Source organism: Silurus aristotelis (assembly GCF_946808225.1).
Source record: "Silurus aristotelis genome assembly, chromosome: 7".
NCBI lineage: Eukaryota > Metazoa > Chordata > Actinopteri > Siluriformes > Siluridae > Silurus > Silurus aristotelis.
Window position 1 is genome coordinate 19,655,025 of NC_139580.1, and position 16,270 is coordinate 19,671,294.

The window sequence follows — 16,270 nt, forward strand, 5'->3', positions numbered from 1 at the left end:
TAAGCATCTACTACAATCTTAATTCAGGTACTCAGACTTTTAAAAGGCTTAAAAATATAGTTGCGCTTAATATCACGCTCAAAAAAAAGAAATGCTAGCACTAGTTTTCAGCTCTAATGTGTCAACTTAATTATCTGGACCTTTGAAATCTGCACTTTTATGATCGAGTGGCTACTTAATAATATCAGAAATACATATAGAGGTTTATATCAGTCAGCACACTGATGTGTTCGTCTCAAGGTCCAGTGAGGATGAAGAAGAGAAAACACACACACACACACACACACACACACACACACACACACACGCAAACACACACACACGCAAACACACACACACGGCTGCTCCCTCCTCCTCCAGCTGCGTTCTTATCTTAGTGACAGACAGTGCTTCCAGGGCAGAGAGAAGCAGGTCAGAAAGAACTCTTATTATAGACCTTAAACCTTCACACTTCCCTGTTGCAGAGAGAAACCTTTTCTTAACACAACCAAGATGAGCTTAAGACAGACAACACTGAGGTCTATATGTGTGCATGTGTATGAGCCAGTGTGAAAATTGACAATCTAATATCACCATACCTAATTAAATGTCCTACTCTATTAGACCTAATTTTCCCTGCATCACTGACTAAAGGCCCAACAAGCACAATCAACGTGAGAAAAAATGAATAAATATGTAAATCTCACCAGGCACAAACTATGTGACGCAGCAAGAATCAATGCAAATCGTATTCCTTTCATAGCGTTCTTTATCCCCCAAACAGCCAGACATTTAAAAAAATAATTTACAGTTTATTTATATGGCTATTCAGCACTTATAATACATGCACACATGCATTCTGAAGCTCGGCAAGTTTTATAGTCTCAGGAAATCTCTTAACAGCTCTTCTGCCAAGATTTTCTTTAATCAAGTGGTGCAATATTACAGAAACAGGATCGGAAACTCACCTAGCATATCAAAGTACATCGATATTGCAGAACGCACAAGCAGATTTGTGCCTGATGATATTCAAAATGATTTCCAGTATTAAAAAAATACTGACTACAAAAAGACAGCATATTTTAGGACCCAGGTGTCTAATAAATGCAGTCAGCACAAAGATCTTTTAAAGACGGCTTTAATATTTAGCTTACAGAAACTAATGATCTATAAGATTAAAGATCGAGTAAAGAAAATACAATATTTATAAACTAGATTGCATAAAAGACTCTTTTTTTTTTCATTACTTTCTTTGTGAATGCAAAAAATACATTCAATATTGGGAGTGAAATGATCATAAAAGCGCTGTAGTACGTCTGTTGTCCACTGGAGGGTGACAATGCACATATTATGTCCAATGACGACACCCTAGAAAATACTAAATGGAATTGTTAATCAACATGAATTCTAGACAAACCTCTATTTTTTTTATAAACCCAAAGAAACTTAAAGATACAACATAAAGATACAAACAGCTTTTTAACATGCTTGTACTTCTATTAGAGTAAAAGCAAATCAGTACAAAGAACAAACTCAGAACAGAATGAAGAAAGCACTAATGTAACAGGAACAGGATGTCTCTGAGAGTCTGTAGGCACGGCCAGCAGACTGACACACAAACAATCAGCAGCAACAGTAAAGAGAACTAATGGCTAATGCTGGGGGTTGAGGCAGAATTTTCGGATATGGCTACTGGACATAATGAGGCAGCTATCTGATATGACTCTCTGCTCCACACATTCCATGAGGCATCTGACAGCAGAGTGCGGGGATACTGGTCTGAGCTGATTGCATACTTACAGTGTTTCCCTAATAAGCACTGCTTCTAGACCAATGCTTCATTCAGACAAAAACTAATAAATGAGGAGAATGCTGAGACTAGATTTTTCACCTCAAATACTACAAGCCTTTAAAGCTCTGCAAGTTGCACATACTGATCAGTACTAACCTTGTTTCATTCTATAGTGAGCTCTGGAAGTATTATCAAGATTGATTATGTATTATCTGAGTGAAACCTCCAATCAGAACGAGATTTCTAGTGAAGGACACCACCCGCTCCAGGTGACCTTGAGAATACAAGGAGAAGTGTAAGGTGACTTCTTTTAGCACTCTTGATTGTGTCTCCATAGGGGATCCAGCATGTAACCAGTGCTAAACATGCATACATCTGCTGCTAGTCAACACCCACAGACCTGCAGAGGGTGCTGTTAAACCTTCTTCAGCCCCCAGCTTGAGCACACTCGGCACACACCTACCCACACACATTTTTGTATACAATGCACTCTAGAGGACAATATAAATTACGTGTATTCCCTACTCAGGGCTAAACAGTTTTGATTCCATTATGAATCTTGCATTGTATATACTATGGGTGTATGTAGGAATGGATGCTAAATACAGCTGGTAGTATAGACCACAGAGGTAAATCTATTTGTTTTCTCCTTGTCTTTGCTTAAAAAAAATCACTCTATACAGTATGTGAAACCCTTTTCTTTTACGTTAGCATTATTCTCAACAACACTTCACTATCATTCAAACTCTCTCATGTGCAACACAGCCAAAGAATTGTATATGTCCCTCCTTCTGTTTCCACTGAGGTCTCTAAGGTGGAAGTTTGATAATAACAACACTTCACATTACAATTTCCAGGAAATGGCTCATCTCAGCGAACTGCTTATTGGTTTTGTGTGCGTGTGTGCGTGTGTGCGTGTGTGTATGTGTGTGTGTGTGTGTGTGTGTGTGTGTGTGTGTGTGTGTGTGTGTGTGTGTGTGTGTGTGTGTGTGTGAAACCAAAGCATGGGATAATATGGATTTAATTTATTAGCCTTTTCATAAATCATTCACTTCTCTTCATTTAAAATCTTGAGAAATCTTACTACAGGTATGTTTACTTACCTCCTTGTGTGTTTTTATAGGCTTTTTAATTCATGGTTTTAATTTGTTCAGTCTTCATTTGAAAATGTCAGCAGTAAAGGTCATTAAAAGCCAATTAACACATTGCTAATCATAAACAGTGGAAGGTACAACAGCACAAGGTACAAAAGTCTCTCAGCTCTACCTGAAGGGATTTCAGAAATAAACACACATATGTGCTTATGTGCTGACCTCAGGTCAGTTCTGTGACCCCTCACATTCTGACTAGAGCAAGATCAAGGCTACACTTAGATCAAAGCACTGGACGATCAAAATGAGAACAAGACTAAATCAGCAGAAGGCAAAATACAAACTTCAGAAAGGGTGTTCAAGAAGGTAAGAAAAGGTTGCCATATAAAAAAAAACAAAGCTGACTAAGGAAGTTCCCCCTGCAGTACATACAGCACATTCAGCCCTGTCTTATTTAGCATATTGCATAATCCCAGCAGACACTTTTTATTATAAATATGAGGAAAACTTACAGTTTTTTGCAACTGGACCAAATGCCGGTCTCATCTCATCACTTCTCCAGTACTGTAACATATGGAAGAATATTCTGGACAATATTCAAAAGGAATTGCAAATTGTATTTGCAAATTGTAATTGCAATTGCATTTTCCATATGTGGATGCATAAATTGTGACATAATCCAAACGCAAATGCAAATTGAAAAGCAAAGTCTATTTGCAACTCTATTTCCCGTGTCTCACGAGTTATGACCATGTCATATTTGAATAGTAATATTAATTACCATGTTTGCTTTTTCACTTTCTTTGTGCCGCATGTGTTGACTGCCAAAACTCAAGAGGAATCGCAATTCCTTTTGCATTTGAATTTCCAAAGCCTTGCACGGTTTTGCATTTGCATTTCCGATGCCTTGCACTGAAAGCTGTCAATCAAGTGTCAGTGGTGGGACTATATTATTGGCCGTAATTGTATTGGGAAGTGATGTCACACAAATAAACTTGACTTGACAGTCAACGGCCAACAGGGGAACTACCAGTAATAGATGATTTGCGTAATGTTTTAAACACTGGAGGTAGACTATGAAATTGTGGAGGACATTATGATGCTCGTGCAAAAAAGTTAATGAAAGTTCATACTCTATGTAGATGAAGGTAAATACAGCTTTCAAAAATGAAGAAGGAATTGACTCTTTGCAAAAACCCGCCCTCCTTAGTTACTGTTGCTATGTCCGACAAGTCATGCCGCCATGACAAGAATGCCTGTCAATCAAGCTCTTTGTGGAGGGTCAAGCCAGGTGCACTTTGAGACAGATCGGCCAAAGAAATACATAGAAGGTGTGTTGATATCCTTTTTATATTGCCTTAACACAAAGTCAAGCAAGGTGAATGAAGGAATCTCAGGACACACTAAAAGAACACCAAAGGGCTACTGTCATAACAAGTTGAGAAAGCATTGAATGAGACATAGACTGACAAGCACAGACAATCATGATTCCCTTGACTACACCAGTCTCTCATCTCCACTAATTTACCAGGAGAAAGTCTAACCTTAGCCTCTCCATTCGTTTTTTTATGCATGTCTTTTTTAGAAGAGGTGCATATTTTTGTGTCCATGTTTTCTGCACCAGTGCCAGCAACTCTCTACGTGTGAATGAGTTCCACTGAATAGGCACAACGTCTCCCAGGAGAGAGAGCTTGTACAGCCATCACATGTAGTGTTACCAGATGACCAGAAAACACCTCCAAGCTTCAGTCTAGCTCACTGCAGGAACTCACATGGACAGAGTCAAAAAAGACAACTCAAGGAACCCAGAGGTGATTTGTTTATAAACAATTCTTTATAGAAATCCTTTATAGGTAAGGTTACTGCTTGTGAGTCAATAAGCAATAAATAATAGGCCTTTCTGTTTCAGTGATTTCTAGTAAAACAATGCACCTTCGATGGCAAAAGGCATTCTACGCATAGTACTTACACTAAGCACCACTCAAAAGCAGAACGAACGAACGAACGAACGAATGAACGAACGAACAAAATGCATAACATAGTATGTGAACAACATATTTTTTATTTTAGCAAAACACACCTAGTTGATGGTTTCTGTAGGTACAATTTACAAATAACCCATGTAATTTCATTTAATTTTAAATACAAAGGTCTTTTTTGAATGCAGATTTCCAGAAACTATAAACAGTACCATTACAGTACCAGTACACCTGGTGTATCTGTATCATTATTTTCATCATTATTATTAATATCATTCTAGTTCCTACTCTCCAATCAGCCTTTCACATTCATTCTTAGCAACAGTTTGTGTTCTATTTATACTGCATATTTATTTGCACACAAGAACACATGGATACAATGGGCTTGCAGCTGAAATATTTGCCTGTATGACATTCAGCACTGGTGGATGAGTCTGAAAGCTCTACACATAGAGGCCTGAAGTCAGTAAGAGCACTGGAGAACTCTGTAGAGCCGAGCAAACAGAGCCATCCATCACTGTCCTGCACTGCATCACATGGCTCATTATTGTTAGCTTAGCCAAAGGAAACTATTTTCCACAGTCATAGCCCACTGCTGACAGGATTTACAGGAACCGAACAAAGCCAAGTGGAGCATAAAACAGTGCACTTATTACTGCTACAGTTACATCCAAAACACACAAAAGGCCACACCGAGTGCTTTTAAGTACGCAGACAGCAGTAAGGAAGTATTCTCCAATGATAAATAATCGCGCATGTCAGTTCTCATTACATTATGATTGGCCTTAAAAAAGTTTTTATTTTATGTTGCAGCCTGATACTACAATCATTCGAATGGATTCTGTTTGTTGACTTCCGGAAATTTTCCACTCCAAACTCCTAAAACTCACTATACCCTCTGCCATCTGTCAGTGGATCACCAGCTTCCTGACAGGCAGGAAACAACAGGTGAGACTGGGAAGTATTAATTCCAGTATTCGGACAGTCAGCACTGACGCTCCTCAGGGATGTGTCCGCTTACCACTGCTATTCTCCCTCTACACTAATGACTGCACGTCAAGTGACCCAACTGTTAAACCCCTGAAATTTGCAGATGATACTATGCTCATCGGACTCATCCAAGATGGCAACGATTCTGCATATCAGCAGGAGGTACCCCTCAACACTACTCCCCCTCACAATACCAAGAGCCCTGTGCCATCTGTGGAGACATCCAAGTTTCTGGGCCCTACCATTTCCCAAGACCTGAAATGGGAGTCCAACATAATATTCATTCTCAAAAAGGCCAAGCAGAGGTACCTTCTATGCCAATTAAGAAGGTATGGTCTGCCACAGGAGCTGTTAATGCAGTTCTAAACTGCAGTGATTGAATCTGTCCTGTGTACATCAATCACCATCTGGTTTGGAGCAGCAAAAAAACAGGACAGGAATAGACTGCAACACACAGTTAAAACAGCAACAAGAACAAAAAAAATCGGTGCTCCCCTGCCCACTTTCCAGGACTTGTACCGTAAAAGAAACAGAAACAGGGCAGGAAAAATCACACCCTGGACACAACCTCTTTTAGCTCCTACCTTCTAAACTTCCAGACACAGGAACAGTTTCTTTCCCCAAGTAATCACCCTCATTAACAACTTACCATAATTATACTCGCTGCTTCATATCTATAAGTACCTCATTATCAGAACTGTCAGTCATCACATCATCCATATATGTTACACACACTATTGCTGCTGTATATCATACAAAAGTTATAAAGTAACTCTTTATCATACCCGACGTACAATACTGTTATTTGCACTACAATGCACTCTCACACTTTATGAACATTAATGATCTGTCATATCCTCTGTATCCTTATTTAATACTTGTACTGTCTATATTGTCTCACATTGTCTGTATTGTCTCGTATAGTCTGTTTTGTCTTGTCGGTTTTGTCTTGTATAGTCCAAGCTAAATTTGTAGTGTTATTTATGTCTGTACTTTTGAGAGTCAGCTGGAACCAAATTCCTTGTGTGTGTCAACAAACTTAGCCAATAATCCTGATTCTGATAGTTTTTTTCATTTATCTACCCTCAGTACCATAATCTCATAATGACAAAGCAAAAACAGAAATCTATAAATGTACACATGTATACAACACTTCAAAATTAGCTCAGGTTCCCATTTCACTTGATCTTTGCTGAGATGTTTTCACACCTTAATTGAAGTTCACCTGTGAAAATGTTTATTGATTGGACATGATTTGGAGAGGCACAAACTCCACATCACCTCACAGCTGACAATGCATAGCAGAGCAAAAACCAAGCCATGAGGTCAAATTAACTGTCTGCAGAGCTCAGAGACAAGATTGTTGCAAGGCAAAGATCCAGGAAAGGTGCAAGGCTTCTGCTGCAATAACAATTCCCCACAATGGCATCCATAATTCTCAAATGGAGGAAGTGCGGCACAACCTCTTCTCAGTGCAAAACCCAAAAGCCCCCAACAGGTGCCTGAAGGACTCTAAAACTGTGTGGAACAAGATACTTTGGTCTGATGAAAACAAGACTGAACAATTTGGGCTTAATTCTAAATGTTGTGTTTGGAGGAAATCAGGCACAGAACATCAACTGCATAAAACCATCCCAACAGTGAAGCATGATGCTTTTATAAAAAAAAAAATAATAAAATTACAGGCATTTCTAGAATTCTGGCTTCACTATAAGGTAATGTAGATTAATGGAAAAAAATATTATTTGAATTATTGCTCAATGATTGATCAGGCTGCAACATAACAAACTGAAAAAGGTGAAGGGGGTCTGAATACTTTCTAAATAAACTGTATGTCATTTTAAATCATTTAAAATAATGTTTGAATAAGTTATTTGTTTTAATTATGTAACCTCTAATGACATAGAATCTTCTTAGATGATCAAATAACTTCATAGAAATTAGGCATGCAATGATCTATGTGATCTGTGTTAACTGAAATGCAAACTAAAATGTTATCATGTTTGTCTTCTATCCCAACCTCACCCTGTGCCATGGCCATTTTAGTTGCATTAATTCATTACTAGTTGTATGCTTGTTTTGCTTTATAGTGTTTTGTGCTTTTACAAAAGGTCAGACACAAGATTTTAATAGATTTATTTATTTTTGCTTGTTATAAAACTGCTATCTGGCTAACTTATAGTTTCTTTAGATAAAAGCCTCTTGTTTTTGTATCTATTTGACCCTGTTTGTTGAAGGGTAAACTTTTGTATCTGGCTTAATTCTACTATCATTTGCAAATGATGACATAGAAATTACTATTTTAGGTATCAGCGCTGCAGCAATTCATCTTGTCATTTGCCTGTCTGTCTTTTTCAATAACAATCCAAATATTTAACCAAATTAAACAATGGTTATACCCCTACTACATTGTGATATCAAAAACTAAACTAACAGTAATATTTCTGATTACTGAGATCAGTACACCACTTACCAAATAATATAATTTTTTTTTAATCAGTCAACAAAGAGTTGACCATTAGTACAATCTATAATAATGTTAAAAAACACTCACCCTCCAGCAGGTCACGTGCCAGACCAGGTTCTGCCCCTGTAGACCGAACAAAGTCTGACAGGACCGCGTCCATGTCCAGAGTCATGTGATCATGTGGCTGCGCTGTCCAGCCTGCAGCAGTGGCCTTCGTGGTAGCCAGAGCTTCACACGCTCATCTACAGCAGAGAGATGGAGGGAGAGAGAGAGAGAGAGAGAGAGAGAGAGAGAGAGAGAGAGAGAGAGAGAGAGAGAGAGAGAGAGAGAGAGAGAGAGAGAGAGACAAGCAGAAAAAATATAAATCTTAGTTGTTTAATTAATGCTTTTATCTTTGTGACAAATGTCGCTTTACTTTTTCATGTACTGGAGACTGATTAATTATAGCACTAAAATCTCTGTTGTGCCTAAAAAATTTTTGGGAAGTGATATCAGAGGTGACAGTGTTCCTCAGATGACCAAAATCATAGCAAGATAGGTAGGAGATACAAAATGTCAAGCACTTCTCCTGCTTATACTCCCACTCACCCCCCACAAACACCCCCCAGCAGTGTGAATGAGTCAGAATGCAAGGCAGCAGGCAGGATGATGTGATGTTCCAGTCTGTGCTCCCAGTTTAGCTGTGGACCGTACTTTCTGATTATCACTCCCTCTACTAACAATCCTTGTTGTGTGTACCACCCTGCAGCAGCCCACCCTGACACTCAGTCCGAGCCCTTGTGTTTGTTCTTGCTGAAATGCCACGCTGTTCGGCTCTGATGAGGTCAGAACAACCCAATCCATGCCTTCCTTGGCTGAGAGGCAACACCTACGACTGAGCTGCAATAACAGAGTCCTTTGTGTGTGTGTGTGTGTGTGTGTGTGTGTGTGTGTGTGTGTGTGTGTGTGTGTGTGTGTGTGTGTGTGTGTGTGCGTGTGCGTGTGTGAGCCAACTAGCTACCCCGCCTTCACTTATGGAGCGTGACATAAGAATGAGAAGAATGTGAGACACAAACTGCCCAGTGCCCACAGTGATGAAACAGCTCCTTTGGCTACAAACACCACACACGCACACACGCACACACGCACACACGCGCACGCGCACACGCACACGCACACGCACACACACACGGACAAACAAAAACACTCAGCTGCCACTCTATCAGGTAAATCTTATGTATAAATAAAATCCATTATATACATACTTTTATTAACTCACTATTGCCGATCCATTGCTTATTTTTTTCCTCTTACCTGCTCTACAATGGACAACAGCTACTATCTGTATTTTAACCACTGTCCACACACCCTTTAAAATAACTTTTAAATGCTTCGATTTCATAATGTATACTTAAATGATTAGGTTCAGAAACATCCACAACAGACTTGCTTTGATCTGTTATAGAGAGCATAACTCATTTTAAAATGATACTGAAATGTGGAGCCACCAGTGGTGGACAGTAACAAGTAACATGTAATTTGTTACTGTTCTTAAGTAGCTTTTTCACGCATCTGTACTTTACTCAAGTATTTCCGTTTGGGGAGACTTCACTACATTTCAACATCAAATATCATACTTCTTCCTCGCGTACATTTCGCAAAATAAGTTGTTCCTTTTTAATTATTAAGGGAATAAAAATGTAACTAGTCAAGCATGCAGCAAGCCATCAATCGGAGACCAATCAGGTAGAGCATGCACTCTGTTTTAGACTCGTTTTGATGGCATGGCATCTTGCTGGGGGGGGACACGGGGCATTTTTTTTTTTTACCGCTTATTTGCAAGGTCGCGTCTAATAATTATTATATCATGTCACGGTCAATGAACCTGGTTAGGACTCGAAAATGTGCACCCACCCTCACTCATACACTCAGAAAGGAGAGGTGGGGGTTAAGTGACATCTCATTAGTAAGGAGAGCTAAATCCAAAGTACAATTATGGATGACAAAGAAGTAGGGGGAAATTGTGCAAAAGATAAAGTTGTGTATGCAGCTCATCTCATTATAAGAAGGTAGTATAGGCAAATGCAATCAATGAATAGGCTGATATTTGTGGACTGCTCTGAGAATATGTCTTACTCATCCAGTGACGATAGCTGAAGCAGAGAGGAGCTTTTCAAAGCTGAAACAAATCAATGGGGTAGACATTGGGTCGTGGCGTGGTTCACTCAGGGCGTCATTCAAGCTAGAACCACCCGGTTGGTGGTATTTATTTAGCACAAACATACAGTTCAGGGTCATTTCAACATCAAGCAGAACATTTTGAGAAGAATAAATGATAGAATTTTTTTTTTTGAAGTCGTTCAAAAGAATGTTTTGGGCTCATAATAATTTATTAGATAATAATCAGTGTTTGACTCATTATTATCATTCTATTAATATTAGTGTGCTGAGAGTTGATAGTCAACTGAGTTGATTATAGCCATAATACATCATAGTACTTGGATACTTAAGTGCAGTTGAAGGCAAATACTTTGGTACTTTTACTTAAGTAAAGGTTTAAAAGGATCACTTTTACTTTTACTGGAGTAATATTTTACCCACTGTATCTCTACTTTTACTCAAGTACATGCTTTGTGTACTTTGTCCACCAAGGGTAGCCACAATACCAAATTGTTTATGCTTACATTTCGACCACTATTGCTTTACACTGGGAAATAAGAGCACTGGTAGTACATATAAGAAAATATACTAACACACAGAAAGGAGTGTACATTATCTTAATTGCTCATGTCAGGAGGCTTAAACACCAAGCCTTTTAGATCTGCCAATTTGGCCCCTTATTAAGGTTTATACTGACTCTCAGCTTCCAAAACCTCAACCTCCCACCCCCACACACACACACCAACACAAAGTAGAAGTGTCACCTGGTCAGCACTATGAATCTCAGAGTTATATGTTTTTATCCAAAGCATCACTGTAGATGACTGCTTGTGTGATATCTGTGTGAACTGATGCTGAAGTGATGATGAAACAATCAGTGATGCATGAACAGATCTAGACTCTGCCCTAAGGCAGTGTACTCACTTCTTTAAGAAAGAAAAGCAATATTTATTTTTTTTACAGTCCCCTATGACCTGAATATTACTTAGTTAGGCGTGTGATAATGATGGCAAAGTGCTATGTTATTATTATTTTTGGTAACAAGATCAACAAAAATAAATACACTGTCAATAGAAAAATATCATAAACACCTTGTAATGCTAAGCAGTTTGGTATGTAGCATCAGGACAATTTCTCATGTTTTATGAAGAAAAAGACAACTTCATAGACAGAAATACATGTTAATACAAATTTGTAATATAGTATCATGTATTGCAAAAAAATAGACTGGAAACCATTGCAGGCCCCACACAAATACCTAGCCAAAAATATTGCTTACTATATAATTTGTTAATGCCATACTTTTAATTTATATACAATGTGTATGTAATTCAAATTATTAAAAAAATTATTTACCAAATTACAAAAGCAAATTTGTGCAATAAATACAATGGAAATGTGCTGATAAAAATATATCTTAATTTATTATAACATTTTCATTACTGTTTTTAAAATATTATTTATCATTAAAAACATGTGTGCTATGCCTTCATATTTGATGTAACAGCCTAATTTAACATAAAAATTTGGGTTTTTCCTATTAAAGGCAAATATTGGGTGTCTGCCACTCGTGTTATTGATTCATTCTTCCTTGTACAAACAGAGCTAATAAAATAACACTTCTGTTTATAGATCAAAATCAGAGAACATTTCAAGTATCAAGTTTCACTCTCCACAAAAAAGCAACCTCCTACAAGATAATGTTGTAAGAGGAAAAATAATACATAGCCCTCCTGCTCATGATCATATTTATTCTCCTTATCCTATACATTATTAATCAGTCTTATGTCTTAGATTTATGACCAAACTTTTGATGTCACCCATATGAGGATGGGTTCCCCTTTGAGTCTGGTTCCTCTCAAGGTTTCTTCCTCATATCATCTAAGGGAGTTTTTCCTTGCCACTGTCGCCACGGCTGCTCATCAGGGACAAACGCACACCATTCACCTTCACTGTTGTTTTCTGTAAAGCTGCTTTGAGACAATGTCTGTTGTGAAAAGCGCTATACAAATAAACTTGACTTGACTTGACTTGAGTCTGTGCTGCACTTTAGCAGGAGATTAGCTCACACAGTTACTGCAACTGCTACACTGTTTACATTGTGTTGTATGCGCACTGGCATGTAAGCAAAGGACTTCAGAAAAGCACTCAAGCTATTAAGTAAAGGGCTCCGGCTTCATGCTTAAACTGTTGGTATAAACTTCAGGGTTAATGTTGACATAAAACATTTCTGGGGTTGAACAGGATTTATCCCTCACCCTCCTTGTCTATGCTTTGCATCAAGTGATGTCACATATGTCATTCAGTGAAATTATGGTGAAAATTTTGAACAATAGGTTTGGTAAGCGTTTTTTACTAACAAGCCTCCAAGCCACAAATAATAAAAATCTTTCTAACAGAATAAATTACATATAATTTATTGTAGTGAAAAAAAAAATATAACCAAATCCCCTAGATTCAGTCATTAACTATGGCCTATGTCACTAATATAGTGTTTGAAATGTATGCCTGATTTTTAATATAATGAAACCATAATATGCATTCAGTTTATGAAACACAGCTGAGCTCAGGAAGCAAAAGGGTTCTTAATAGCTTATAAAAATTACAGTGTGTTTTTGCAAACAACATTTGCTTTCTGAAATTTTTTTATTTTATTTATTTTTTTCTCTTCAGTGGTATAGGGACCCACATTACCCAGCCATTAGGGTTGCACAAGCCAGTGCACTCTTTGTGCCGGTCCAAGCCCGGATAAATGGGAAGGGTTGTGTTAGGAAGGGCATCCGGCATAAAACGTGCCAAATCAAACATGCAGATCACAAACCTGAATTTCATACCGGATCGATCCAGGCACGGGTTACCAGCGACCTCCACAGGTATTGTTAGCCAGCAGGGTACCGTTGGAAATTGGGCTACTGTTAGCCCAAGGAGGCAAAGGAGAGGAAGAAGACGTCTATAGACACAAGAGGGGAAAGAAGAAGTGGAGTAGAGTAGAGTAGAGGTTGGAGTTTATACTTTAAATGTTGGTACTATAACTGGTAAAGGAAGAGAGGTAGCTGATATGATGTTGTGTTTTTAGGAGATCAAGTGGAAAGGGAGTAAGGCCAGGAACATTGGAGGGGGTTTAAACGGTTCTATCATGGTGTGGATGGAAGAGTGTAGTGAAGGTGAAGAGAGTTTCTGATGGATGTTGAAAGAGTAATGATAAATCTCATCAGTGCCTATGCTTCACAAGTGAGTTGTGAAATGGAGGAGAAGGAAAAGTGAGTTAGATAAATGGTGGAGAGTGTACCTAGGAATGGAAGATTGCTGATTGGGGCAGACTTTAGTGGGCATGTTGGTGAAGGGTACAGAGGTAATGAGGAGGTGATGGTTAGATATTGCTAAAAGGATTGAAATAACAGTGGTAAATACTTAGAGAAGAAGGAGGAGCATAGGGTGACGTATAAGAGTGGAGGAAGATGCACAGAGGTGGACTATATTCTATGCAGGAGGTGCAACCTGAAAGCGATTGGAAACTGTAAGGTGTTGGCAGGGGACAGTGTATTCAGATTCAAATAAGAGGTCAGAAAGGAACATGGTGGTGGTGAAAAGGTGCTGGATCATTGGACAACTACTGCAGAAGTGATAAGCAAGACAGCTAGAAAGGTACTTGGTGTGACATCTGGAAAGAAAAAGAAAAACAAAGAGACGTGGTGGTGGAATGAGGAAGTACAGGGGAGCATAAGGAGAAAGAGGTTAGCGAAACAGACTTGGGATCGGCAGAGAGAGGAAAAAAGTAGGCAGGAGTACAAGAAGATGCAGCAGCAGGTGAAGAGAGATGTGGCAAAAGCTAAGGAAAAGGCAAATAAGGAGCTGTATGAGAAGTTGGACACTAAGGAAGGTGAAAAGGATTTGCCTGCCTTGGCCAGGCAGAACGACCGAGCTAGGAAGGAAGTGCTGCAATAAAGGATGCAGATGGAAGTGTGTTGACTAGTGAGGAGAGTGTGTTGATAAGGTTGGATGTATTTTGAGCAGCTGATGAATGAGAAAAATGAGAGCGAGAGAAGGTTGGATGGTGTGAAGATGGTGAAACAGGATGTGGATAGGATAAGTAAGGAGGAAGTGAGAGCTGCTATTAAGAGTTATGATGAGTGGAAAGCCAGTTGGACCAGATGACATCCCAGTAGAAGCATGGAGATGTTTAGAAAAGATGGCAGTGGAGTTTATTTAAGATTGTTTAACAAGATTCTGGATGGTCTCAGACATACTTAAAAATAAAATTTTCCAAAAAAGCTAGACATTGTGAGGAGAGGTCGGCCAACCCCGAATCTAGCTAGCTTGTCTCAGCCCGGGAAAGGGTTTGTTTACCGGCTCCAGACCAGTGAATACGAGCGGTACCACTGGCTTACAGCTTCTGAGGAGCGGTGCAAATTATGAGTCTGCATCTTTGGTGAGTAGGTTGCATTTTATTAAAATTTGTATGTGTTTGTCATGTTATGTTAGAGGTTTAGAGCTTGCTTTGTATAGTATTGATGGTTTCTATAATTGCGACGTGATAGTGGTGGTATTAAGAGATGGATTAAGTCGGAAAAGACCCCACTCAAGGTCCAGGTACCAAATGCATGGCCCACCACTGAATGGAAGCTAGGCTGAAGAAGAGGTGACCATCTGTGAACAACAGTTTGGTTTCATGCTGAGAAAGAGCACTTTGGACTCAAAATTTGCATTAAGAAGGTTGATGGAGAAGTATAGAGAAGGACAGAAGGAATTGCATTGTTTATTTGTGTATTTAGAGAAGGCGTACGACAGGGTACCGAGAGAGGAGTTGTGGTATTGTATGAGGAAATCAGGCGTGTCAGAGAAATATGTGAGCATGGTGCAGGACATGTATGAGGACAGTGTGACAGCAGTGAAGTGTGCAGTAGGAATGACAGACTGGTTTAAGGTGGAGGTTGGACTGCTTCAAAGATCGGCTCTGAGCCCTTTCCTGTTTGCAGTGGTGATGGAAAGGTTGACAGAGGAGGTCAGACAGGAGTCTCCACAGACTATGATGTTTGCGGATGACATTGTTATTTGTGGTGAGAGTAGGGAGCAGGTTGAGAAAAACCTGGAGAGGTGAATGTACACACTGGAGAGAAGGGGAATGAAAGTCAGTAGGAGTAAGACAGAGTACATGTGTGTGAATGAGAGGGAGGGCAGTGGAGTGGTGTGGTTGCAGGGAGAAGAGGTGGAGAAAGTTCGGGTACCTGGGGTCAACAGTGGAAAGTATTGGAGAGTGTGTTAGAAAAGTGAAAAAAAAAGAGCCAGGCAAGGTGGAGTGGGTGGAGAAGAGTCACAGGAGTGTTTTGTGATGGAAGGGTATCTGCAAGAGTGAAAGGAAAAGTTTATAAAGTTTATAGGACTGTGGTAAGACCTGCTATGTTGTATGATTTAGAGACAGTAGCATTGACTAAAAGACAGGAGGCGGAGCTGGAGGTAGCAGAGTTAAAGATGCTGAGATTTTTATTGGGAGTGACGAGGATGGACAGGATTAGAAACAAGTATATAAAAGGGACAGCGCATGTAGGACGTTTTTGGGACAAAGAGAGTCTGCCAGCAAGGAGGAAAAGATGAAGACCAAACAGGAGGTTTATGGATGTGATCAGGGAAGACATGTAGATGTAGAGGACATGAAATGGATGACCTGCGGTGGCAACCCCTAACCTGAGCAGCCGAAAGAAGAAGAGAAGGTATAGGGACTCACATAAACATTGAGGATAGACTCACATACTAACAGGATAGTAATAAGTCAGTGTAGTAGGTCAAAGGTTCTCTGGTCTAATTAGACAGAAATGGAACTGGGCAAAAATCTAAT

General features: G+C 39.3%; 1 protein-coding gene across 3 annotated transcripts in view; it reads right to left on the reverse strand.

Moving 5' to 3' along the window:
* otud7a (OTU deubiquitinase 7A) overlaps nt 1-16,270 on the reverse strand; it is a 63,742-nt gene that overhangs the window by 20,470 nt on the left and 27,002 nt on the right. For 2 of the 3 annotated variants that reach the window (XM_083545878.1, XM_083545877.1), the window contains one exon: nt 8,386-8,540. In XM_083545878.1, coding sequence (XP_083402004.1) covers nt 8,386-8,470 — 85 coding nt within the window. In that variant the 5' untranslated portion in view covers nt 8,471-8,540. Of the gene's footprint in view, nt 1-8,385; nt 8,541-13,258; nt 13,388-16,270 lie in introns of all 3 variants that reach the window. The other variant, XM_083545876.1, reaches the window with a different exon arrangement.